At 47.6% G+C, this 25,715-nt stretch overlaps 1 protein-coding gene and 1 long non-coding RNA gene across 2 annotated transcripts in view; one reads left to right on the top strand and one right to left on the bottom strand.

Moving 5' to 3' along the window:
- FNDC5 (fibronectin type III domain containing 5) overlaps positions 1-23,857 on the bottom strand; it is a 30,396-nt gene extending 6,539 nt beyond the window's left edge. Inside the window, exons 1-4 of the mRNA XM_079988040.1 lie at positions 23,663-23,857; positions 8,045-8,160; positions 6,493-6,691; positions 5,064-5,156 (exon numbers count right to left, since the gene is read on the bottom strand). Coding sequence (XP_079844166.1) covers positions 5,064-5,156; positions 6,493-6,691; positions 8,045-8,160; positions 23,663-23,759 — 505 coding nt within the window. The 5' untranslated portion in view covers positions 23,760-23,857. The remainder of the gene's footprint in view (positions 1-5,063; positions 5,157-6,492; positions 6,692-8,044; positions 8,161-23,662) is intronic.
- On the top strand, positions 7,372-8,399 carry LOC307222635. Its single transcript, XR_013841823.1, has 2 exons — positions 7,372-7,641; positions 8,087-8,399. It is a non-coding gene; the product is annotated as an uncharacterized lncRNA (long non-coding RNA).
- Positions 23,858-25,715: the final 1,858 nt, after the last annotated feature.

The raw sequence follows: 25,715 nt of genomic DNA, 5'->3' as shown, positions 1-25,715 counted from the left end.
GCACATCTTGTCTACAAGAAACCAGAAAGTCCTTTGGCCAGGAAGCTGGAGAGTAGGAAGGGAGAGGCAAAATTCGTCCCCAGAGAAGGACGTAAATTATCCCGTTTGCTGTCTCATTGATTTGCTGGCCTGCTTGCTTCACCTGAAACGGCCCTCCTTCCCCCGTGCTTCCAGCGAAAGCAATTGCAAAGCTCCCTGGCAGAGTGTTTCTGCTTTTCATAAATGTTTCATACTGCAGAAGGGGCAAAAGCAGCTGTCGATGGAGCTAGGGGGCTGAGCACAGAAAGCAAACAAGCCTGAGCTGCCTTTTGCATTAGCTTGTGCTTGGCAAGTCCCAGCTGGCAGGAGAAGGCAATGCAGAAGCGGCATGAAGAGGAGCCACTTCAGAGCTTGCTTTCAAAATGCCAGGGACAGGTGAAGCGAGCAGGGAGCTGGGTTGCTGTACTACAACTGGGAGTGAGAGCACTGTGGGTCCAAACACCTCTTCCTCTCTCTTGTCCTCAACCTCTGCAATACTGGGGAGAGGATGAAAATAATCACATTGGACTATCTTACCGAGCTGACCAATTTATTGTTACATGCAACCCTACCCCTCTCATCCTAGGGTGATGTGACATCCAGCCCAGTGAGGGAGGGGAAAGCCCCCCACTTGTCTCCATGGCAACAGAGCTCATTGTTGAGATACAGATGATGGGCACTTGGCTGAGCAGCCCAGGCCATCATCTTGACAAACAAACTGGTCTGACAGGTTTCCTCTTAGAGATTTTAGTCTCTCATACACAAGATCACCCACAGAGGGACGCAGGTGGCGCTGTGGGTTAAACCACAGAGCCTAGGACTTGCCGATCAGAAGGTCGGTGGTTCGAATCCCTGTGATGGGGTGAGCTCCCGTTGCTCGGTCCCTGCTCCTGCCAACCTAGCAGTTTGAAAGCACGTCAAGGTGCAAGTAGATAAATAGGTACCACTCCAGCGGGAAGGTAAACGGCGTTTCCGTGCACTGCTCTGGTTCGCCAGAAGCAGCTTAGTCATGCTGGCCACATGACCCAGAAGCTGTACACTTCTTCAGATACACTGAAACAGAAGTCACCAGACCCTTCTATATAGTGAGAAGGTGGGGAGGGGTATTACTCAGAAGGGTGGTGGGATTGGGTGATTGGCAGATAGCTGTGATGAGCCTGTTGACGACTCTTAACGACTGCAATAGGTCTTACAGGAATGCACACGAAAGCTCATACCAAGAACTAACTTAGTTGGTCTTTAAGGTGCTACTGGAAGGAATTTTTTTATTTTGTTTTGACAGTGGTACCGCAGGTTAAGTACTTAATTTGTTCCGGAGGTCTGTACTTAACCTGAAACTGTTCTTAACCTGAAGCACCACTTTAGCTAATGGGGCCTCCTGCTGCTCCCGCGCCGCCGGAGCACGATTTCTGTTCTCATCCTGAAGCAAAGTTCTTAACCTGAGGTAATATTTCTGGGTTAGCGGAGTCTGTAACCTGAAGCATATGTAACCTGAAGCGTATGTAACCTGAAGTACCACTGTACTCAGGTTGTATATATATGTAAATAAAACCATATATCCTAAAGACACTGCAGTCTCCAATGACCTTATTGCACCCTGGGTAAGTGCAGGCACCCCTGGAGTCTCTTGCTGCTTGGAGATTGGCCAGGGTTCAAATCCCCACTCAGCCATGAAGCTCACTAGGGACCTTAGGCTGGTCACCACCTCTTGGCCTAACCTACCTCACAAAGTTGTTGTGGGAATTAATTGAGGAGAAGGAGAACCATGGACACCACCACCTTGAGCTCCTTAGAAGGAAAGGTGGGATAGAAATGTAAATAATAATAATAATAATAATAATAATAATAATAATAATAATAGGACTTTTTATGATTGATCTTTGTAAGCTGTTTTGCTCAGGGAACATTTATTTATTTTTGGCTAAGGAGGTAAAACAGCCTGGTATTCAGTGCTTTTTCCCTAGAAAAATAGGTGCTGGTACTCACCACGAAGTTGTTACAGTATGTGTCACGCGTTTTAACAACAATGGGGAAAAGTGCCGGTACCTTTGAGTATCCCCTGGAGAAAAGCACTGCTTATATTTATGCCCATTCTGCAGATGGAAGGTGGGCTGATGTTGAGAGAGAGAGATGCCTGAGGCTACCGAATTTGTTCATGGCCAAGGCAGTATTTAAACTGGGGGCTTATCGCTCACCCCCTTAAGTCGGTTCCATGCAACCTGCTTAATGAGCATTCAGCCTGGCTTGTGTGCAGAGAGATTAGGCGGCGGCAGCTATTGAATGATAATCCACCTTGTTATCCTCCTCTTTCCAGTGCATTTCCTATCATGTTCCTTATCCCGTCCAATCTTTCCAGGTGGAGGAGAGGTATTGTTTCACAAGAGCTCCAGATCAGTTTTAATTGTGCAGCCTGATGTGACTGAATCCCACCAGTAAACAGTGACTGTATGGGAAACAGCCTTAGACACTACTCTGCATTGGCTCGGGGAATTATATGTCAATATGTGCAAATACACCTAAATATACAGAGCAGTCGATATAGATGGAAGAAGAGAAACAATAAAGAACAGGAGTCTCTGGGCATGTGCAGAAAGTACAGGCTTCCTCACCTACACCACACATCTGGGTTTATAGGGCGTAAAAATGTGAGGATATGAGTTCAACGCACGTCCAAGCCTTCTGTTTTTACAAATGACTCACACTGGCAACAACCCGCTGGCAAACTTGCAGAATTATAGCAGAAGGGGCTTGAATATTTATGGAGACTATAAACTAGCACACTTTTATTTATTTTGACAGAGCAGGAACCATTATGGGATGGTGGGGAGTTGCCCCTCTAACTCTTCCATCTGTAGTCTTTCCTTATGACATCTCTTAAGAAGTCTAAAAAGAAAAGCCCAGTATTGCAGGTTAACCTTAATTCCAAAAGCAGACCTTAGATTCAACACACATTTAAAGCACATCGCTTTCCTCAAACCTGGGAAGTGTGGTTCCCCCTTGCAGACCTGTGATTCCCTCCTTATCAAATTCCCATGGTTCTTTGTGGGATGTTCTGTGTTTTAAATGTGTGTTAGATGTGCTGTGAATGTACGGTGTGGATCCTTGTTTCCTCATAAACTGGTCACACATCAACACCTACAGTTCTATGATTCTATCACAGAGGGAGCAGTTTTGCTTACAGGAAAGTTTTCTTTTTGTCTCTCCACGCCTGCCCTGCCCCTCGATTCCTGGTAGTAGATTTTAAGAGGATTGGGGCTTACTGCCATTCTGCTGGTTTATGCTCAAATAATGCTTCAGGCCATTTATTGTTTTAACAATTCTGTCATTTTAACAGGGGGTAGTTAAACAGGCACTCTAGTAAAAAATACTAATAACACAGAGAAACAGGAGCGGATTGCAAGGCAGGCACAGGGTGACAATTTACACTTGATTTGTCTGTTTAGACTTCTTCAGAATTTCAGAGAAGGCACATAGTGAGAAATCTTGACTGGCTGGCAATTTACAAGCCTCTGATGGGACAAATAAAGGCAAAAGAGTCTTGTGGCACTGGGGACTATCCAGGGAGGCGAGTGGCTATTTTGAAGTTATTTCAGTTCCTAACAAGTCCCATCCCTAGGGACTCAGCTGTTTCTCAGCTAAAGAAATAGCTATTTGAATGTGCACCAGATGGCGACAGAGAGCAGGAAATTTTAAAACGCAATTTTCCATAGATATTTTTTTCTTTTTGTCAGGGGCTCAGGAGCAGAAGCAAAGGGAAGAGGGGAGATGGAGAGCGAAGGGGAAGAATCTGAGGGCAGCGTAGGAGAAGATGACAGTGGCCCGAGAGATTCCATGAGCCTCTCCAGTGAATCGGAAGATTCACAGAAGGGGGCGCCGGTGGCCAGGGCAAGGGGGGTCCCAAGGGGGACACTCCAGAAGCAAGGGACCAGCGGGGACTCCCAGAGCAGCAGTTGGAGATCAGGACCAGCTTCCCCACCTGAGCATAGTGGGGGGGAAGAGTCCCAGGTATCGGGGGTAGCGTCTCCCCCAGCAGGGAGAGAAGAGGAGTCAGGGCTGACCACGCCTCCATCGGAGAGTCAGGCAACGGAGGGGAGGTCAGGTCCGGCTAGCATCCCGGAAGAGGGAAGCAGTGACAGAAGCAGTGCAACGGTCAGGAGGAAGGTCACTGGGTTGGCGCGAGAGCCAAGTTCAAAAGTACAGGCGCGCGGGGCAGCAGAGAACAAGGATTGGGAGCCGGGTCCTAAAGCCCGCCGGAGACAGGGGGAGGAGTCAGGGGACTCAGCGTCAGAAGAGTCCAGAAAGGGGAATGCCCCAGCGGACAGGAGGACCCAGAGGAGAAGAGAGCAGAGGAAGAGGTAGAGCAGGGCGAGAATCTTAAACTGGTGTCAGGGGGGAGGAGATTCAGACGGAACTTCGGCGGTCTAAGGTTTAAGATGTAGAGCTGCGCGCTACGGCTTTGGAATGGAAACTGAACTTCAATAAAGACTTTTGTATATAATGACGACCTGGCTTTGGTCCTTTGTGAGCTGGGACCTTGGGCAGCTCTGACACTTTTGTTTTAACAATCTAACTTCTGACTTTTTTTATAGCGTTTTCCCCCCTGTGTTTAGATCCACCCCAGGAAACAAGCTGGATAAGAGCACATTGGAAACAAAACAAAATCTAGAAAGATAACAACCATACATGTGTGCAAGCTGGGCTAAAGTTGGTAAAATTCTAATAATCTCCATACTTGATTATAGTCAAACCCAAGCACATGCAACCCAAATAACTGCATATTCTTCCACATTCATTCCTCCCTCTGCCCTCTTTCCTCTGCTGGTTGATCTGTGTTCGGTTTGGAAACATAATTGGGGCAGCAGCCTCTCCTCTTGTACTTTTTAAAGCATCCAACTCACACAGGCGGGGATATTGTGAAAACAACTGCCCAGTTATGACCACCTGCGCATGTGTCTTCATGGTCTTTTTGTGTGCACAAAATTCTCTGTCCAAAAACCCCCAATACATGCATTTATTTTGCATGCATTTAAGGGACTCCTACTGACCTGCCCACATGAACAAGACCACGACAATGATGAGGATCTCCCCGGCTCGCAGCTGCTGGTTTTTCTCTCCCATCTCCTTCATCGTCACCTCATCTGCACAGGATGGGGGAAGAGAGAGAGAGAGAGAGAGAGATGGCAGGCGGACCTTAGCTCCATTCCAAACTTACCCTCACAGATTTTTGTTACCCTAAGCAAAGAATTGGGCAAAGAGTTGACTTGTGAAGCACGGCTTTCAAGTATGCAAGGTATCCCTAGGTGAGAGGACCATGTGGCTTCCCCCAATGTACCTCAGAGTCTCTGATAGCAGCCTTTGCCAACCTGGTGGTGTCCAGGCATTTTGGACCACACCTTCCATCAGCCCCAGGCAGCAGCATCCTGTGGCATTGCAGAGGCTTTTTAGATAGACACCTCTCAGCTTGGAGAAACAAACCATGGCACCCTCAGCCCCTCCCTCACAAGGGACCTGGTCAAGGTCTCCCCAGCTATGAGAAGATATGCTGTGCTTCTATTTAATTCATAGTTATTATTTCTACATGTGTATAAACAAACAAAAGCAGACCTGTGTCCTCTTTTTTAGTGATGTGTAAGTGGTCATCCTGTCCTAACTCAGAGTAGACCCCTTACTGGCCCTACGTCAGTCATATCCTTTCATTTTACTGGGTCTGCACTGAGTAAACCTCATTTTGGTACAACCCAGAGGATTTCAGAATGTTCAAGGTTTTCTCACACTTGAGTGATGAGCAACTTCTACCCCCTTCTGCCTTGCTGGGTGCTAGGTCAGTCGTTGTTGTCCCCCCCCCCACCCCTGCCCCCCCACTATTCTGTTCCTCCCTGCTGTTTTCCCAGCCACTAAACTGATTTTTGCAAACCTGGAAAGGCTGCTGTGGTGCCTGATGTGGGTGTATACCTCCCTAGCCCTTTTGCACAAATCCGCACAATGCAGAGCCCACCCCCCAATACACACACAGAAGATTCGCCTTTTCTTCCAGCTGGGCAGGTGCTTGAAAAGGCCCAGTAACCCAAGGGCTGTATCGTGCGCCTGGCAGGTCGCAAGGCAGGGCTGATGCATTCCCTCTTGGGCAGAGGTGTTGGCAGCAGCAGCAAATGTTGCACAGCCCCAGTTTAGGCCTTCCAGCTGCTTGCTTCCACTTCCCAGCTGTGCTGAAAGAAGGATGTTCATCTGACCAGCTAGAGGGCCCTGGAGGAAGGGGCCACAGCAGTGGACACCCTCCCCCTGGAAGAGGCAGGGTGCGCAAAATGAGAATTATCTCCTGCTGGCTCTTACCTTCTTCTGGTACTCCATCCCAGCTGACAGCAGTGGCTCAGTGGGGTCCCTTTGCCACTTCTTGCAGCTCCACTTTGCTGCCCTCCTGCAAACAGTGTCCCTTGTCTCCCACCTCCCGGGGCCCACAGCCTCCTCCTGACTTGCCTTTGTTTTTGGAAGCTAGTTTCTCCGCTTCCCGGGGGGTCTTGAAGTGGACTGGTTCGCTGGCTGGACTCTGGCCTTGGATGCTGATGGACTGGACGTGCACAATGTACTCGGTGTCCTCTTCCAGGTCCCAGAGGGAGCACGAGCGGGTGGTGGTGTTCACCTCCTGGATGAAGCGCAGCATCCTGACATCCTTCTTCTGCAGGGGGAGAAAGCAAAACACCCACATATTCCAAAGGGCCAAATGAGAAATGGCAGCAGGAGGTCCCATGGTTTAAACCAGAGCCTGTCCCAATCAGAGGCATAGCAAGGCCAGGTGGCACCCAGTGCGGAAAATTCCTTATCAACCCCCCCACCACCACACACACATTCAAATTATTAAAAGAAAGAAAATTAAGATACTTAGAGTCGCAAGTGTTATTTTCTGGTTCATTTACTAAACATTGTGAGCATAAACAGCTTTGGCTTAGCGGCCCAGGAGGTCGTTTGCAGTGCCCACGCGCCCCAGAGCCCAACCGCTGTTGGCAGGTGCTAAGGCCACTGGTTCAGGGACCTGCCTCCCAGCTGCTTTTGGTTCCCATGTTTTTGCAAGAGCTCACTGAGACACAGTTTAGTGACTGCTTTTAATCACTCTCCTCTCCTCTTATCAGGGTGGTTGAAACATGAAGCAGCAGCCTGCGGAGGCCGCGGCAGTGGCCCAAAAAACCCAACTGCTGCCGGCAGGAGGCTAAGGAAGCTGGCCTTGGCAGCACCAGCCCTTTCCTTGCCTTTGCCCTGCCCCCAGCCACAGCCAATTGGCCGGCTGGTTTGTGGGCTGGACAAAGGTCCCAAGGCATCTGGGACCCGGGGAGCCCTGCCAACCTCTCGGAGAGGTGCTACAATAAGTTTATTTTAAAAATACTTATTTTCTCCAGTTTGTCAGCTCCCTCATTTGTGGCACCCAGAGCGAACCGCCCCACCGCACACCCCTTCCTATGCCACTGGTCCCAATCATTTGCTTGCTGCTTTGAAATAACTTGTTTTTGCTCACAGGACAAGGTGTCAGAAGACCTTTAAATTCTGATGACAGGGGAATGTCTGAATGGAAGGAGGGAAGAGAGAGTCATTGCATCTTTCTGAAATTTGATTGACAAGGAAATTCTTTAGGCAGTGAGTTGCATCAGCCTCTTAATTACTGTAACAGTTTGTTCAGGTTTCATATAAATTTATTTAGGTTTGTGTATATCTTTTATTTTTACATCTGTTAAAAATAGGAACTGAAAGCAAATGCTGTGATTTGCCAGGGATAGTCAGAATATTATTTATTTTATTTTTTTGTCAACTAGTGCTACTTTCATAAGGATACGTAGATTCCATTGTTAAATTCTTATTTTAAGATCTGATGACTAGATGCAAAGAAACAATTCTGAATCTGAGGTTGCTTCCAGACAACCTCTTTACTGATTCAACTGCACAAAGTTGCTGATAGGTTAGACAACACTGGCTGTTTATTGAACCTCCATTCTGATCTTGCAAAAAGTCCAGTTTTACGGGAAGGGACTTTGCCACCTACCTGCTGGGAGATGGCAAATCCTATGACCACCTCTTCTTCCAGGACGTCCCAGGTCACAACAGCTGAGTTGGCTTTCAGGAGCTTGACTGTGACATTGACTGGAGCGGAGGGGCTGTCTGCAAGGAGAGGGAGATTCACATCACATGAATGGAGAAGATGCTTAGCAAGAGAGAAGGAAGCTGGAAGGACTTATTCACACCACACATGATTAGCTAATGGAATTGACTGACAGAAAAAACATAATAAATAATAACAACAATCTATGGCTTTTTAAACTGCGGGGGGGTTATTGCTTTTTTTTGTTACTATGTTGAGCATTTTTGTGTTTTTATGTTATAAACCACCCTGTGTTCCTTTGCTGAAGGGCAGTATTATTATTAGGCACTCACTCCCACCTGAAGAAGAGCTGATGGTTGCTCATACTGGGGTGGTTTGGATAAATGCAGAAGTTAAATTTGTGGAGGCAACATGTCTGGATAGCTAGTAGCCCTTACAGCTAAATGGAACCTTAGTACTGTATTCAGAGGCCATGCATTGCAATGCTTCTGGCCAGTAGCAGTGGATCTGTATCAAGAAGCAATCACTGAACAATTAACTCCCATGGAAACACATCACCTGTAGTCTCCCTAATAAATAATGCATCTGGCAACTTTGCCCAGGACTGTTAAGAGACACTCCAGCAAGACCTCTGGATCCATTAGCCTTCTCCTGCACAGACCCCTCCCAGTCTTACAACAACCCTTAAAAGATTGGGAGAATGTAGGCAGCATGCTTTGAATGAAAAGAAGAATTATGCAGGAATAATGGTAATGAAGACTCTGCCATGTGTGTGCATGGATCTACATATGCAGCACAGATAAGCCCCTAACCAGATAGGCGCTAGGAAAAACACACTAGTTTAACACATTAGAATATGCCCTAGGGAAAGGAGGGAATGCAGGCAAAGGCTGTTTTGTGTACATTTAGCCTCACAATGGTCCTAAGAAATAGGTAAGACTATGGGCTTTCCATACCTCATCTTACTGTGGATTTCGTCTATGTGGTGCTCCCCTCTAACTGTTACTGTCCCAAACTTTCCCCTCCATATATCCAGAGATTCCCTATATGCAATTGATGCAGCTCTCCTATATGAATTTTCAAAGCAAAGGGGATCTCTGGATTTAGTGAAGAGAAAGTGTGGGACAGCAGTAGCTGGATAAGAATGTCACACGGGCAAGGAGGCACAAGGGATTCACAATATGCATAAGGATGAGATATGGGTGGGTGCTGAGATGTAGAGAGACAAGTGAATTCGCCTGGAGACAGGAAAACTCTCTTGAGAAATCTCACATGAGGGGGTGGGCAAAGGGAAGCAAGTAAGAAGGTATCTTCTTCCCCTCTCTCTCACTAACTGCATTGCTCTAATTCCAAAATTACCGTATACTGGAGCAAGATATTTAGTTGCCATTGGAAAGCCCAATCCCAAGTGAAAAGCAAGCCAGTAAATTTGGAGCCTGTTACTTAACAGGGTCTGCAAGATTCCCAGCAGGTGTGAGGAGACCAGCAAGAAATTAGCAAGTGGCCCATTCGCTTACCTAGAGCCTGTCACTGTTTTTGATCATAGCTACTCTTTGGGATTCGGGAGGAATACAAGGTTCTTAGAAAAAGAAAAAAGAAAGCACATATCTAGTTATAAGATGCGCATGTCCATTTCTGCTACAGCTGTCTCATCACTGCCTTAAGCTTTACTTTTAAAGCATTACTTTTAAAAATAAATAATCATGGATTAGAACTTAAGTCTTCTCTGAACAGCCACTAGATGGATGGGTGCCAATTTAGCAGCTGCTCCTTTGGCATGCAAAAAGCAGACAAAAGGGATTCACAGCACAATCCTGCACATGCCTACTCTGAGTAAGTCCCAATGAGTTCAGCGGGGCTTACTCCTCCCAGGTCAAGCGGGCACAGTCTTGCAGTCTCGGCATGACTGCAGCTGCATCCTGCTGTTGCAGCTGAGCTCTCCCAAGGGCAACCAGCACTGGAGCTCAGCTCCCATCCCCGCTGGCCGCTCTGAAGGGCCAAAAAGCAGCAACCTTCCTGGCTGCAGTTGAGAGCCTTTGAGCTCTGGGGCTTCCTAAGCTGCACTTACGGTAAAAGCAGCAAGGGAGCACAGCGGAATTTGTATCAAGGCCAGGCAGTGAGGAGTTTGTAGGTCACTTTGTTCCCGTTCTGCAGGGTGCACCCCCGACATTGTAAAAAGCTAAAAGACTGCAGAGCCTTTCCAGAAAGGTCAAGGGATACTAAAAGCGTTTTAGCAGCAAGTGAGAGTCACGGATGGTGGCGCACTCATTGTGGAACTTGCGTTGCGCCCATTTGCACTTCACCTTCCCACACACTCTATTCATACAAACACACAACACTCATGCGAACACACACTAGCACCCACGCAGTCCAAGAGAGAAGTCAAAAGCCCTCCCACCCAAGAGATTTGGAGGTTTCAAAGCCTGCAGTCTCCAGATTCCTGCCTTTTGTTTTCCATTTTTTTCTGCAAATGAACAGGCATACTATGCATTCATTCATGGTTCTAGGCAGCCATAGGAAGCACCCTAAAAGCTTACATTTATTTTGAACACACACACACACCATTTGCTGTGGGTTCAAAGTGCTTCCCATATGTAGTCATCCTTGCAAGAGACCTGTGAGGGTGAAGAGTGTCCAGATCTGGGGGAACTTGAGGAAACAGGGCCTTAGATAAGGGCACCGAAGTTTAAGATGAGATTTGAACCCAGGGATCCTGCATCAGCTCACACACTTACCAACTGGGGAAATTCAGGGAGGACTTTTCAATGGCTTAATACAGATTAGCCAAAGGAACCTCAAATCAGAGGTGCCCTGCTGCCCTGCTAGTTACCACTTCCCAATCTGAACGACGAGCCTGCTTACAGATGTTCCATAGACATGGCGAGATGCCCAGTTCTGGAGCTATCAAAGAAACAGGTGGCAATTCCACACCGAGGTGGGGATGATTCTTCACCAGTTTGGCTGCAAAGACCAAGCTCCTGTGCCAAAGTGCCACCACCTCTAGGCTGGGCCCCTGGCCTGGATGTCCCTCCAGCCATTTGAAGCTATAGCTAAGTGGACTGGGCTGGGCTGCCTTTGTCTACTTCCAGGCATCGCTTAGTGGAACCTGTCAGGAAGCTCTAAATGTCAAGATGCCATCGTGGCAGCTTTCTGTTCCCTGTGCTGTGACCTTTTCTGCAGAAATGAGAGGCGTAAGAACATGACCTGCAGTTCTGTTGCTAAGTTTTCTGATCTCTATTCACTTGCTCACTCGCTCAAGAGCTGGAACCTGACCACCCCTCTCTTGCTCTCATTCTCTTTCCTCCTCTCAGGGCTGTGGGGGTCCTTGTTTTCTTCTTGGAAGTGGAGGTGTGGATATAAAAGGGTTTCCCGCCTTCCTTGTGCACTTTGCTATTCAGAGAATTCTTTTTTGCACTCCTCTCTGTGGGGCTCCCACATGGAGAATAATAGCGTGCCAACTTTATGGGTTTTTTAGCAAGGACTGAAAGCACTCTCCAGAGTGCCTTAGTGACAAAGGTACACACAAAAATCCTGGGTCCACCTCTGCCATTTATTTGGACCTGGAGTCATGCAGAGACCGTGGGAAGGAATGATGGATGGGGATGGATGCTGAACCACCTTGTCCCCCTGCCACTTTGAGAGGACAAAGCCCCCCTGGCAGCCTGGCCTTTTGTTCTCGAAAGGACAGAGGAAACTGCTCTGAAAACCACTGAGCAGCAAATGGGGCCAGGGGCACCATAATCTTAGGCCTCCAGCAAGCCATGGGTGGGTGTAGCTGGAGCCAGCAGCCAAGGTGGTGGGGGGTTTAGAACGCACTCCACCCCTTTCCCAAGAAGTTGATTTCTAAAAGAGGAAAGCACCAAGCACAGAGATTTTAAAGGCTCCAGAGTTCGTGGGGGGGGGGGGGAGTAGGGCATTGTAGAAGCAGCCTTGTCTTTTACTTCTGAGCCCTAGGTTTGGTGGAGGAATTTGATGCAGTTCACATTTAAAGGTGAACCTACCCTAATCCACACTTTCCCAAACAATATGCAAACTGAAATGCAGCCACCCTTCGAAATTTGCACTTCTCCAAATGTTGTGGTGCCGTTCTCCAGCTGAGCAAAGTGGACAAAAATGCATATAGCAGCACAGAGTGTGCATTCAAAATGTAAGAGAAAATAAGATTCAAAAATGGATTCTCTCAGAGGAAATCACTTTGCAAAATTGTGTATATTATGCAAAATTGCATAGGAAAATGTGTATATCAGAGGAAATGGGCACTAAAAAATGCTGGTTGATTTTCATGAGGGTTGTTTATTTTATTTTTTTTAAAAAATGCAAACTGATATGGAAATACAGAGACTTGAAGTGAAAGGGTAGAAAAATGAGAACCCGAGAGAAACCAGCTTTCATGCATCCCTATTTCTGAGAGAGGGGGAGAGCGAGTGTGCATGCTGGAGACTGATAGCACCTTATGCTATATCAGTTTACACACACACACACACACACACACACACACACTGAGCAGGAAGAAATAGGTAGGCACCCTGATGAGAGTGTCTGCCTTCCCCACTGCCTGGCTTAGGGCAATTTGTGGCACAGTGTTGCCACCTCCCCCCTCTCCCCCTCTAAGGCACCCAGCCATGCCCTGCTCCCTTTGGTGATCCTGCCGGCTCTTCCCAGAACAGACGCCGTTTAAATGCCTCCTTTTACCAAAGAAGGACAGAACTTTCTTTATGTACGCGACAACTGCAGCAAGAATTCTTATCGCAAAATATTGGAAGACACAAGATTTACCCACTCTGGAGGAATGGCAGATGAAGATGATCGATTACATGGGATTGGCAGAAATGACCGGCAGAATCCGAGACCAGGGAAAAGAGTCGGCGGAAGAGGATTGGAGGAAATTTAAAGACTATTTACAGAAATACTGCAAAATTAACGAATGTTAGAATGATGTTGGACAGAAATTAAATGGTTACCAGCTGTAATGTAAAGGTTGAACAACAAGCTAAAATAAGTTATATTAAGTTATAATAAGGATTTGCTGAATTAAGAATTTGAATTGGAATACAAAAGGGGGAGGTGAGAGGAGGTGCGGGATATAAAGTAATGGAAATAAGAAATGGGAATTATATTTGTTTTGTTTTGTTTTAACTGTGTATTTTTGCTTTTTTGTCTGTTGTTTTTCTTTTTGTATTAAATTGGAAAATTTTAATAAATATCTTTTTTTAAAAAATAAATGCCTCCTTTTAAACTCTCCTCCCCAGTATGCACAAAGCTCCTTCCTCTGCATGTAACTCCGCTAGCTCCCGGTTGCTGCTGCTTCCCCCAGACTTTGCTTGCCTTCCTTCATTGCCTCCTCCACTGTCACATTTCCAGATTGCAAGGTCCTCGGGGCAGCAATCTGTCAGTTTACCCATGTCACTTTGCAAAGGGCCATTTTTCCAGCAGGGTGCCACTCTTGGACTCTGCACCCACCACTCACTGTTGACGTCCTTCTGTTTTGGTTGGGAGGCTGTTGCCTGCTGGCTCAGAGGCCCGCTTTCCACCCACATTAACAAGCTTTGCATCAGCTTGCATGTTCAGCTCTAATTAAAGGAATCAGTCCATCACCCTCAGGGGAGTAGCTTCTAACAAAGTATTTGGCAAAAAATTGCTAATTTGTCTGAAATGGCACTTATAAAATAGATTCTCTTACTAGAATGTCTACTTTCTGGCCCAGGAACTAAAAATCAATCATCCCTGTTCCTGAACAAGAGAAATCACTGCTAATGAATCTTGTCCTGTTTCTATTTGCTCCAGTCTTAAGCAGGTTCATCTCAGAGTGAGTAAGAAGAAGAAGAAGAAGAGTTTGGATTTGATATCCCGCCTTTCACTCCCTTTAAGGAGTCTCAAAGCGGCTAACATTCTCCTTTCCCTTTCTCCCCCACAACAAACACTCTGTGAGGTGAGTGGGGCTGAGAGACTTCAGAGAAGTGTGACTAGCCCAAGGTCACCCAGCAGCTGCATGTGGAGGAGCGGGGAAGCGAACCCGGTTCCCCAGATTACAAGTCCACCGCTCTTAACCACTACACCACACTGGCTCTCTGAATAACTAAATAAAATAGTTTTGGGCAATGTGGTGTCCTCCAGATGTTTTAGACCCCCCGACCTCCATCAGCCTCAGCTACCAGAGCTGACTGGAGCTGATTGGAGTTGTAGTCCAAAACATCTGGAGGGCACCAGGTTGGGAAAGGCAGAAATTGCCTTCTTTTTCTTCTGTCTCCACAAGCAAAACCACCCTCCAGATGTTTTCAGACTACAACTCCCATTATCCCTGGCCATTGGCCATGCTGGCTGGCACTGTTGGGAGCTATAGTCTTGCAACATTCAAGGGGCCATGGCTAAAGGCCAGATTGAATTGTGTATTGTCTTAAGAAACTCACATGAGTTTGTAACTAGTTTTCTGCTGTGTAAAGGGGAATGCATTCCGCTAAGTAAAGGAACTTGCTAGCTCAAGTTAGGAAGGATATTAATAAGCAATATATCCTCTCCTGCCACCCTGAACATTCCCACACTAATGTCCTCATTCAATTGTCTTTATTTTGCCTTTGAAGGTGGAGCAAGCCTGCTCAGTCCAGAGGGACTTACTGCAAAGGAAGTGTACATAAGTGTAGTTACCCTGGAATGATACTGAGATAAGGCAACTAACTTCCCAGATAAATCCCTCAGTTAATTTGCCCCAAATCACTAAAAACCAGCTCTTCTTCATTTCATTTATCCCAGTTAAGGTCCCAACAGATCCCATTTCAAATCAATTCAATTCCCCTTCAATTATCCATATCTGTTACCCTTCAAATCATCTCTAGATTAAAACATCTAAAATTCATTTATTTCCCCAAATTCAATCCGACTGGGTAACCCAAATGTTTCCTCAGTTCAATTCCCCTCCCCACTCAATAGTCCACCAGAAACATTTGGGGCGCTTAGAAAAAGATCCAGGGCCCATCTTGTCAGGAATGTGAAACGAAGGGGCAGGAAGCGATAACGGGTGTGAGGATGTTACAAGCCCTCAAAAAAAATGTCCCTGTCTTCACCTCTGGGACACTGGAGGGAGGGAATGGCCTTAGTCCCAACTCTTATAATCTAGGATGAGGTATTGGGGGAAAGTATTGGGGAAATTAAAAGACACCTGCTTCTTGGGAGAAAAGCAATGACAAACCTAGACAGCATCCTTAAAAGCAGAGACATCACCTTGCCAACAAATGTCCATATAGTTAAAGCCATGGATTTCCCAGAAGTGATGTATGGAAGTAAGAGCTGGACCATAAAGAAGGCTGATCGCCAAAGAATTGGTGCTTTTGAATTATGGTGCTGGAGGAGACTCTTGAGAGTCCCATGGACTGCAAGAAAATCAAACCTATCCATTCTGAAGGAAATCAGCCCTGGAAGGACAGATCGTGAAGCTGAGGCTCCAATACTTTGGCCACCTCATGAGAAGAGAAGACTCCCTGGAAAAGACCCTGATGTTGGGAAAGATGGAGGGCACAAGGAGGAGGGGACGACAGAGGACGAGATGGTTGGATAGTGTTCTCGAAGCTACCAGCATGAGTTTGACCAAGCTGCAGGAGGCAGTGGAAGACAGGAGTGCCTGGCATGCTCTGGTCCATGGGGTCACGAAGAGTCGGACACAACTAAACGACTAAACAACAACAAATTGGGGGAAGGAGGCTAACTGAGAGTGGCTAGTGAGTCCATGGCTGAGGTAAGATCTGAACTGAGTACCAACTACCTCCCGCAAATTCAGCCCCTCCATGGCTCCCCATCTCAGTGTCTCTAGCCAGCTGAACTTTCCTTGGGCAAGTCTTCAAACCTCAACAATGACAGTCAAATAGATCTGGAGATTTAGACTGGAGATTTGGTAAAATGGGACCAAACATTTCCATTAAAACTCAGCTTTAATAAAGACTCACAGCCCAAATGCAGGACACCCCTCCCCTTGACTGCCGTTCAAATGTGACATCTCTGTGACCATAACAATTGTGGATAGCACCATAATCAAAAATGCCTCTGATGTGGGCACATGTGAAAATATAACGGTCTGAAAGCCTTGCTGCTAATCACCTCCGGTGGAAGCACATGTTTTGTGCTGTAAGGATAAGTCCATTTCACTTTACCTGCCCTAGGGCCCATTTGCTACACCACTACTCTAGAGCCTTTAAAGATTGTGCACAGTTCAGTTCCCTCTTTCATCAGCATCTGAGTAATGGGCAGCACTTCCACAGCGGCTTAAGGGACCAAGCCAGGGCTCACCACAGAGGCCTCAGGCCTGGTGTTATTACAGAGCTAAATCACATTTCCAAGCTGTAAAAATGACTTAAATATTATCTTGGCCATTGCCTTGAGCAGACAATAGAAATTAGGGGAGGTGGGGAGAAGGACTTTTCCAATGAGGCTTCTGCTCCAGTCAAAACCTGCAAGTTCTCTGGCAGGATGAGTCTTTTCCCTACGGAGCCAGCTGCCAAATTAACTTTTTCATTCCCTTCTGGCATCTGCACACCCCTTGTTAAATGAATCCTGCTCTTCTGTTCTTTGATCTTAGCTTATGGATAGGGCCAATAAAGTGGTGCAAATTAGCCGTGTGCCATTTGCCAAAAGATGGGTTATGAACACCTCGGGGAGTGAGGAAGAAGGCGATCACGTTGTGCACCCAGATTGCTAAAGTCACCACAGGGAAACTAAATCGTAGACCATCCGTATGAAGACCATTTGCATCCTTCCGTGTTTGCACAAATCACTCAAGCCAACAACAGGTTTGCACTGTGTTGGCTGTAACTGTTGCCGTCAGCAACCAATGTCTGAAACCTGGGCAATGATCCCTGGGCTTGATTAACTGCTGGGAAGGAAGATTTGAAATAAAACACTTTAAGGTGGCCACTTACACATCACCAAGGAAGTGGAGATAAATTGTCAGAAGAAGGACACAGATTTGCATAAAATGGGCATATGTTAATATATGCACATTAAGAAAATAATAATCTGCAATTTAGATAGAAATGCAAGTGGGAAAGTCTGTGTCCAGTTCAGTTTGCTGTCAGTACTGTTGGCAGACAGCTTCACGGCCTCCCCTGCTCTCTCTCCTTCAAGGCCCCTGCCCTTATGCTTCTTTATATATAAAATGGACTTGGACCAAACTGGACCAAACTGGACACCCACACCCAAAATGCAGAGGGCACTTTCAAATTAGAGGACTGCCCTCTGTGAAGGAGGAAACATGGGCATCCTCAAAACATTGGGATTTCTGTCCCAAGTTAACACACATTTGTAAAGTAAAGCTGGGTTCTGTATAAATTATGGAAATGAAAGAAAGGGACATGGATCTACACGTACAGCACCAAAGCCACACCCCTGACCATTGAACTCAGCTTCTTCCAACTCTTGGGATTTAAAAAGATTTTGCCCGTGTCACTTCTGGCTCATCTTCACAACAGTAAGGACTAAGAACCTGCTTGCTGGTTTCTGAACACAATATCAAATTTTGCACCTTGTTCTTTCCCTCTCCCCACAGACTCATAGAACACACTCTCAGCCCTGCCGTTGGGCTTTGCATGCCATCGTAGAGCTGCACAGTGTCACCCACCCAGCTAAATGCCCACTGGGAGCTCCATAAGCTTCCTGTTTTGCTGTCTGTCCTGGAACTGCAGAAAGAAGGGGATTGTCAAGCACCTGGCTGGCTGGCAGGCTACAACAGATGGCTAACGGGTTGCCCTCAGCATAGTGGGGTGCAAGTGTTATCGGAGGTTGGGGGCAGTGCTTAATTTTGAGAAACAGAAAGGTTCTGGGGTTCAGTCCTTGGCATGTGCTTTGGACTGAAATCTTGCTCCTGAATTCTAAGAGAGCAGGGTTACCCTGTAGCTGCCCAGTGCTGAGGGAGAGGTACATGGGCAGAGGTAACTTTCATTATGAAAGGTTTGTTCCTATCTGCTTTATTAAAAAAATGGTGAATGAGGGTGACATGCTGGAAGAAGGGTGTCTGCACAGAGCCACATTCCTATCCCTCTTAGGTAGCAGGATTTTTGAATGGCACATGGAGGTGGCCCTATGGTTAGGCAGAAGGAGAGCAGCCATCCTGAAGGGATGGATTTTGCACACTATGAATGGTGCTGATGTGGGATAAGTTCCTGCTGGCTTGTGCTACATGTTAATTGGGAAGCAGGGGGCAGGCGGGGGAGAGAATGCCATTTGGATGAGTTCATAATGTACACAGTAAAATGTTTGTGGAGGGTTTGTATGTGTGTCCAGGAGGGCACAGAGGAGAAGAGGAAATCAGCTAAAAACTGAGTCCTTTATTTCATCCCATTCCTTTATTCAATCTCAGCTGCTTGAATCTGAGGTGAACTAAGGATAAGGTGAGAGGAGGAGGAGGAGGAGGCCATGGCGTTGGTATGAAAAAGGAGAAATGGGTGGCTATTAGAATTACAAAGGACTTTTGGGAGAGGGTGTGTGTGCCACATCTTACCCACAGTCACCATTTTAAGGACACCTTCATAAATCTCCAGCAGTGCCTCCCAGACAAAGTGACTTCCGGAGTCCCTTGCTCCTTCACAACAGAAGCAGTCAAGGACAACCGTGTGTCTGTTACGTCTACTTCAGCATGGGCAGCAAGAAGCAAAGCAGATGGGCATTGCCGGGGGTGGGGGGGATGTGCTCTGCCTGGAGAGAGCATGTCACCCCATTAAACTAGGGGCGGCATCCAGCAGCATGAGACATGCTTGCCATCTGCATTGCTTTGAGGCTGCCATTTCTTTGCAGTTAGAACATGAGCAAAATGCATTTTTGCATGAACAGGAAAAATCCTTTGGGTTGGACTTTTGGGTAGGAAATTGCTGGTCACTGGGCAGCATTTATCAGAACCGGACTTATTCTGCTTGAGACCCTGTTTAGCTTCGGAACCTGGAATGTGTGAAGCAACATAAGAGAAGAGGAAGCATGTGCAGAGTGCTTTTCCTAATACTGATTAAAGAACCAGATGCCACCTGTCTAGAATTGGGGAGAAGGGTAGCACAGGAAAAAATGTGTAATGATCATGTGACCTGTCTGTTTAGGAACTAAACTTGAGTCAGAATATTTGGGGAATTGCATTCATAGGCCTCACTGTGGAACTGAAACAGTCACATGCAGAATGGAGACTGTATCTGAGGCAACTTCTTCAAGCAAGTTCTAGTTGCATGAAGCTCTCCATGTGTTACATCCTCACAGACATAAAATCAGTTAGCAGAGACATCCAACTCACCCCAATTTGTGCCAACACCCCCTAATTCTAACTTGTGGTTATAGAAGTATGGTTCATTTGCATACTATATTATGCAAAATTATATGACACAACTTCACTATTCTGATTGCAAAATATATTTTCAGTGAATCTATGATGACTAGAAACTTGCTAGAGAACGTGATTTGTTTAGATTCCAGGACCCAAAACTCTTCTGTTAAAATTTTGGATTCCATTGTGGTGTGATGGGCATGGGATGCAAACAGACCTGCACCTTATTTAATGCACTTCCAATTTCAGGAGTTTTGAAACTGACTTGAATGTCATGAATTCCTTCCCCATCCCCATCCTCCAAATCAGGAAGGGGCTAAGAACTCTTTGCCAGTGATCCTTATGGAAATACTGTGTTGTAATGCTTGGGAGACCCTAGTCACACTGCTCTCAAGTTTGCTGTGTGGGCATGCTGGGGGGTGGGGGAGAGGTCCACAGCTCACTGGCAGAGCACCTCCGTTGTGTGAAGAAGGTCCAAGGTTTAATCCCTGGCATCTTCAGGTAGGTCTAAGAATGACCCCTGCCAGAAACTCTGGAGAGCCCCTGCCAGTCAGTGTAGACTACACTGAGCTAGATGGACCAATGAGTTTAGCTCAGTAGGGCAGGCAGCTTTCTATGTAGAGCAGGAGACTCTTAATCTGCAGGTTCAGGCCCCACCTTGGGCAAAAAGATTCTTGCATTGCAGGGAACTAGATGACCCTCACAGCCCCTTCCAACTTTACAGTTCTATGATTCTATTATTCCTGTGCCTGTTCATTGCTGTATCGGCTCACAGAATCCAATTGATCCAGATATCCATGATCCCCTGAGTTAGATGCTTTCATCCACCAAAGATCACCCAGCCATGACAATACCTTCCAAGCTTTAGGGTCATTGCAGGATAAAAGGAAGAGCACACACCATGGGCCAGCTTGCAGCCCTGCCTAAAGTACCAGGTAACAAGGGTGCTCCTGGGCAGAGACACTGATGTGCTCTATGCCAAGACAGGGAACTTCTGTATCCTGACAGCAGTTCAGTTTTAACGTCCCAGTGCAAGGGACTCTGACAGCAGATCTCTCTTATCTGCACCACCAGGACAGCTTGCAAGGAGAGGGAATGGCTGAGCACTACCTGTATAGTGGCAGGAAGGAAGACTGCAGCTGATCAGCCCCAAGCAATCAGGTGGCCCAAGACACCAACAGGGGCTCTGTTGCAAGAACATTCATAGGCAGGGGCTGCTGCCAGGTAAAGTAAATGAAGCAGTGGGCCCTCTATGTTTCTTTGATTGCAGAAGGCTCACTGCTGGCCAAGGCTGCAGCCACTCACCGTCTTCTTTCCCCCAGAATGCATCTGGGCCCTGAGACAGAATGGCCCAGATGGCATCCTGGAGAAATGCAGCTGGTGGGTGTCTGAAGCCTCAGCCAGGGCTTTACTTTGCTTCTGTGTGCCCAATGCATAGAAAAAGGAGGAAAAATGAGAAAGTGATGTCAGTGACTGTCAGTAGCTCCAGTAGGCTCTGACAGGCCTGGTAACTAAAGAAGCCGCAAAGGCTCTGGGGCCTTGCGGAAACCAAAGGCTATGTGCTTGTCTGGAGCTGCATCATCTGCCTCTGTGCCTCTGAGATTGGTCTGCCTACTCTGGAGCATAGGCAATATGGGGGTGGCGACGGGGGGCAGGCACTCCCCCAATAAGGAGCTTATACTGCATTTCTGAAATCCTGTCATTAACATATGGTATCTCACCCACCTAGAAATATACTTTCCCCCTTCCATACTGCCACCCCTGAATTCTTTTTCAAGTGCCACAGCTGCTCTGGAAGTCAACCATCAGCTTTGCTCACCTGCCCCTGGTTCTTCAGAGTCTCAGGTGCCACTTTTGGACTTGACCTCTGCCTGCCATGGACAATGCAAGCTGCTTGCCTTGCTGGGCTCTGACACCAGAGATTGGGATGGTGTTTTACCCCACAAACAGATCCATTCATTGAGGTCAGATTCCATAACAACTCTGGCAGCAGAGAGCAGGAGAGGCTCTGCAGTAATACAGCACCTGCCTTAGCAGAACGTACACAGCCAAAATGAGAGATGGAGCATTAACTTGTGGAATATCACTGTTGTTTACAACTTTTCCAAGGTTTCATTTTCCTTATCAACAAAGCTGGGAGCAAACCTTGGCAAAAATTTAGTAGGGCCACTGTGGCTCAGGGACCAGATCTGTATTGTGGGCTACCAAGTGACCATCCCTGCTCTACAGTGTCTTCTCAAACCTTCACACTACCTGACCATTCCTCTGGTCCCGGGGTCACATATAAAGGCACAGGAGGCTCCCACCTTGCTGAAGCTAAGCAGGTCTAGGGCTGGTCAGCGCTTGAATGCACGACTGCCTGGGAAACGTCTCTTCCTTGGATTCATTATGGAAAAAAGGTGGGATACAAATGTCAGTGTGTGTGTGCCTGCACACACAAAACTGCCTATAATAAGGCAAGCCATTTCTAGGCTCAGTACAAGGTGCTGATTTTAACCAATATGGTCCTATGGAACTTGGGGTCAGGTTACCTCAAAGGCCACCCTATCCCTTACAAACTTGCACTGAGATCTTCTTCAAGGATCTCCTTCAGGTTTCTGCACCTACAGGGGCAAGGTACATGGTCAGCCTGAGAGGGCCTTCTTGTCACCTTTGGGTCCCTGGCTCTGGGATGTACTCTCTCCAGGAGGACTCGCCAAGCACTGAACTGGATGGCATTTGGAGAAAGACCATTTAAAAAATATAGCACTTTAAACCATTTTAATCTGGTTCCTAGTTGCTGCTGCTAAGTATTGTTGTTACAGTACTGTGTTTTTGTTTCATTTTTCAAAAATGTTAGCCACGGAGAGATTTTTTACCTGGAGAAGAGTAACAGAAACACATCCACTAAACAAAGTAACAAGAGCCCCAAATTTTCAAAGCTGGAAATTTTCTTGGTCTGTTATTTGACAAGCTCCCTTTTCTGAGATGTCACAATTTGTAGTCCTCCAGAAATAATGGAGTTAGCAGAAAACTTGACCTTGTGGTCTACAACGCATCATCACATGAGCTATCAGCATCCACAGGACAGCTCAGGTCTTTCCAACAACATTTCTCAGTCTATGCATCTGTTAGTGAGGCTGCTGCTGAGCACCCTTCCGAGGCCCTGATGTTCTCCCATTGGAGAATTTCTTAAAGCCAGAGGCAAGCTATGAAATTACAAGTCAAATACCTGTTCTTTTCACAAGACCTATTAAACTGTGCTTGTTTAATGGTCTGCTCCTCTCTCCTAGAAAGTAACTTAGCCTTAGGGAAGAGCAACTCTGAGATGGGTTCTCTCACAAGTTCAATCTTCACAGCCAATATTCCATACGCATAGCTCTTCTATCTGTGGGTTGAGGATCCAGCTGGTGGTTTTTGGTGGCCAGATTTGGCTGATCCCCATATTACCTTGTCTACTATGGTATCTGGACACTAACCTATCAAGGATGCTTTACAGGAGGGCAATTTTGAATAGAAGCAGCTATTATGTGGAATTCTCCATCTTGTCTCTCCACACATTTCAGGACCCTCCCTAGTCCTGCATAGGTCTCTCCCCCTGCCCCCATAAATAAGAAGACTCACAAACTAAGGCTCTGAAGAACCAAACATGGGACAGAACAAGGCCCATGTAGTTCAGGAATCAAATTCTAAGAGTAACAAGCCGCATGCCTGGTGCCGCATGAGCTGGTTCCATATGATCATCACAAATCATTTGAATTATAAGAAAGGGAGGTCACTTCGGCTACCTACTGGCTCCTTTTTCTCAAGCACAGTTGGACAAAAGGAATAGGAGGCTGGAGGTCAAGTCTATGATTCCATCTTACTGCAACAAGTAGGGGCTCCTTGAGACTCTGAGCGTGACTAACAGCCAGTAAAAACTACACTGCCCTGCACTGATCCCTCTCTTTAAAGCAAATATCTTAACAGAACTCTCAGAGGTGCTTTCTTCACCTTTCCTTAATCATGTAACAATGAGTTCCACATGTTAAGCACACATCCCCCCTTTCCTTTGTTGATCCTCCTCAACTCTTCTGTCATTGGATGGTGAAGCCATTTATGAAGGGATGTTCAAACGTTGCATGAGAATACAACAGGTCTGGGAAGTTGAGGAGGATTTCTTTTCCAAGAAGCGAATGACACCCTTAAGGAATGGAGCACACAAACCCAGAGAACGGAGGAGGGGTGTGTGGAGGGAAGAGTGCCTACTACCAGTACCCATTCTTAATACCCCACCAAGGAACTGCTTCCCCGCTTACCTGCATCCGCCAGACAGAAGCCGGCACAGCTGAAATAAACCAGGAGGGCTGCATTGATGTAGAGAAGCAGTTGATCCATCCTCCAGAGCGGGTCCATCCTGCATCCACATGGGAATGGCTGTTTCAGCCCCAGAGGTCCCGATCCAACATGGGGAGGGAGGGAGGCAGGCAAAGAGCGAGAGAGAGAGAAAGAGGGTGCCCCTTCGGCTCCTCTTGGCGGCCGCCTCCGATCAGAGGGACGCCGAGGAGCCCCGCCAGGCTCCCGGACCCGGCGCGGACATTTCAGCACCACGGACAGCTCCGCGCCGCCGCCGCTGCCGCCGCTTCCCGGTCCATGGCTGGCTTCTCTCGGCGGCAGCAGAAGGGCAGCGCCGACTTGGGGCTCCCGAGGCCGGGCTGATCTCTCTTCCTGGGCCCGGAGAAAGTTTCTGGGAGGCGGCGTGAGGCAGCTCGGCTCCGCGGAGGAGAAGCCAGAGAGACGCGGCCGAGCAGCTCCTGTTCCCGCTCCTGATGGTGCTGCTGGTGGCGGCGGCGGCGGTGGCTGGAGGAGCCGCTGGGTCCCTGCAAAGTGCAAACGTGCCGCCAGTGGGCCGCCTCCTCCACCATCAGCCAGGCAGCTCCATCCAGGGGAGGCAGCGAGAGAAAGGATGGAGGCGCCCCCGACGCTCCCCCTGCCCTAACGACAGGCACGGGCGAATCCGGACTCGCCTGCCAGCGTCCCCGGCCCAAAGCACACCGCCCTCCCCGGGCTGGGCGATTTGTGCTCCGAGATCCTACCAGGCGGGAAGCGGGGGGGGGGGTCTTCAGTCCCTCCTCCTCTTCCTCCTCCTCCTTCTCCCCTCCCTCATTAACCTTAATGGGAGAGCGACACTGTTTGAAGGGGAAACGGATCTCGCAGGTCACCACGTCTACACACACCAATTTTTTAAAATGAGGGAGGGAGAGAAAGATCATTTATTTAAACCTTCCCCGCTGGAAGAGGTTCCGCTGCGTGTGTCTCGCTTGACTGGAGGGAGTCAGAGGCAGGGAGGTGAGGAAGGAAGGAAGGAAGGAAGGAAGGAAGGAAGGAAGGAAGGAGATTGATGGCTGGGGGGAAAGTGTCAACTCCCAATTCCCTTTCCCAGTTGGAAGGATGTCCTCTAGCACCCTTGGGAAAGAACTGGACCTGCAAAGGGGTTGGGGGTGAATGTGGGGCATCCTAGCCAGAATCCATAAAACATCAGGGGAGACTGTATTATATAACAACAGAACAGCAGAAAGTGGGCCACAGACTGGGGTGGCTTGGTGGGGGTCCCCTTTTCCTTGAGGCTTCTCCAAACTTGAAGCTTATTAGGAAGAAAGGAGGATGAGAGGGAAGCACCCAACAGGAAGACATGATGGGGTTTGTGGAGGGAGATGGCATGAAAAGCTCCCTAAGGGAGACACCCATGGCCTTAAATGGTCTAATAGCACAGGTTAATTGGGGCCATTCAAGGCCATCACATTGGCAGGAGACTTCTGAAAAAAGACCCAGACCTGGAGAGTCTTACAGTCCTGCCAGGTTATCAGTCAAATTCCCCAGCATAATGTGAGTTCAGTGTAGAGGATGGTACAGACACCCTGGAACACAAAAATGCTTTTGCTTCCAAAACTGCAAAGGATAGTTCACCTGACAATAGGTAGAGGGAGGCTATGCCACTGTAAAAAGAATGGCTGTGGGGGGATGACTACAAGATAAAAGCAATGAGATCAGTCCAGGAAGGATGAGACTCTCAATGGCTACTAGTCCTGATGGCCATGCACAACCTCTACCTGTTGAGGGGGCTGCTATTGCACTCAGGTCCTGTTTGCAGGCTTTCAGAAGCACCTAGTTGGCCACTGCTGGGACAGGGTACTGGACAGGGTGAGTCCCCTCTCACTGATCCAGCAGGGCTTGCCTTATGCTCTTATATGTCAGTTATCCCACAGGTCCTTTATTCAGTCAGTCAACCACTTTTACATTTATATCCCACCTTTTCTCCAAGAGCTCAGGGTAGCAGGGACATTTCTCCCTTACTGTGTCCATTTTATCCTG

This window comes from Podarcis cretensis (assembly GCF_951804945.1).
Source record: "Podarcis cretensis genome assembly, chromosome: 8".
NCBI classification, from domain to species: Eukaryota; Metazoa; Chordata; class Lepidosauria; order Squamata; family Lacertidae; genus Podarcis; species Podarcis cretensis.
The sequence above is the reverse complement of the archived record's forward strand: the minus strand, read 5'-3'. Positions and strand labels throughout refer to the sequence as shown.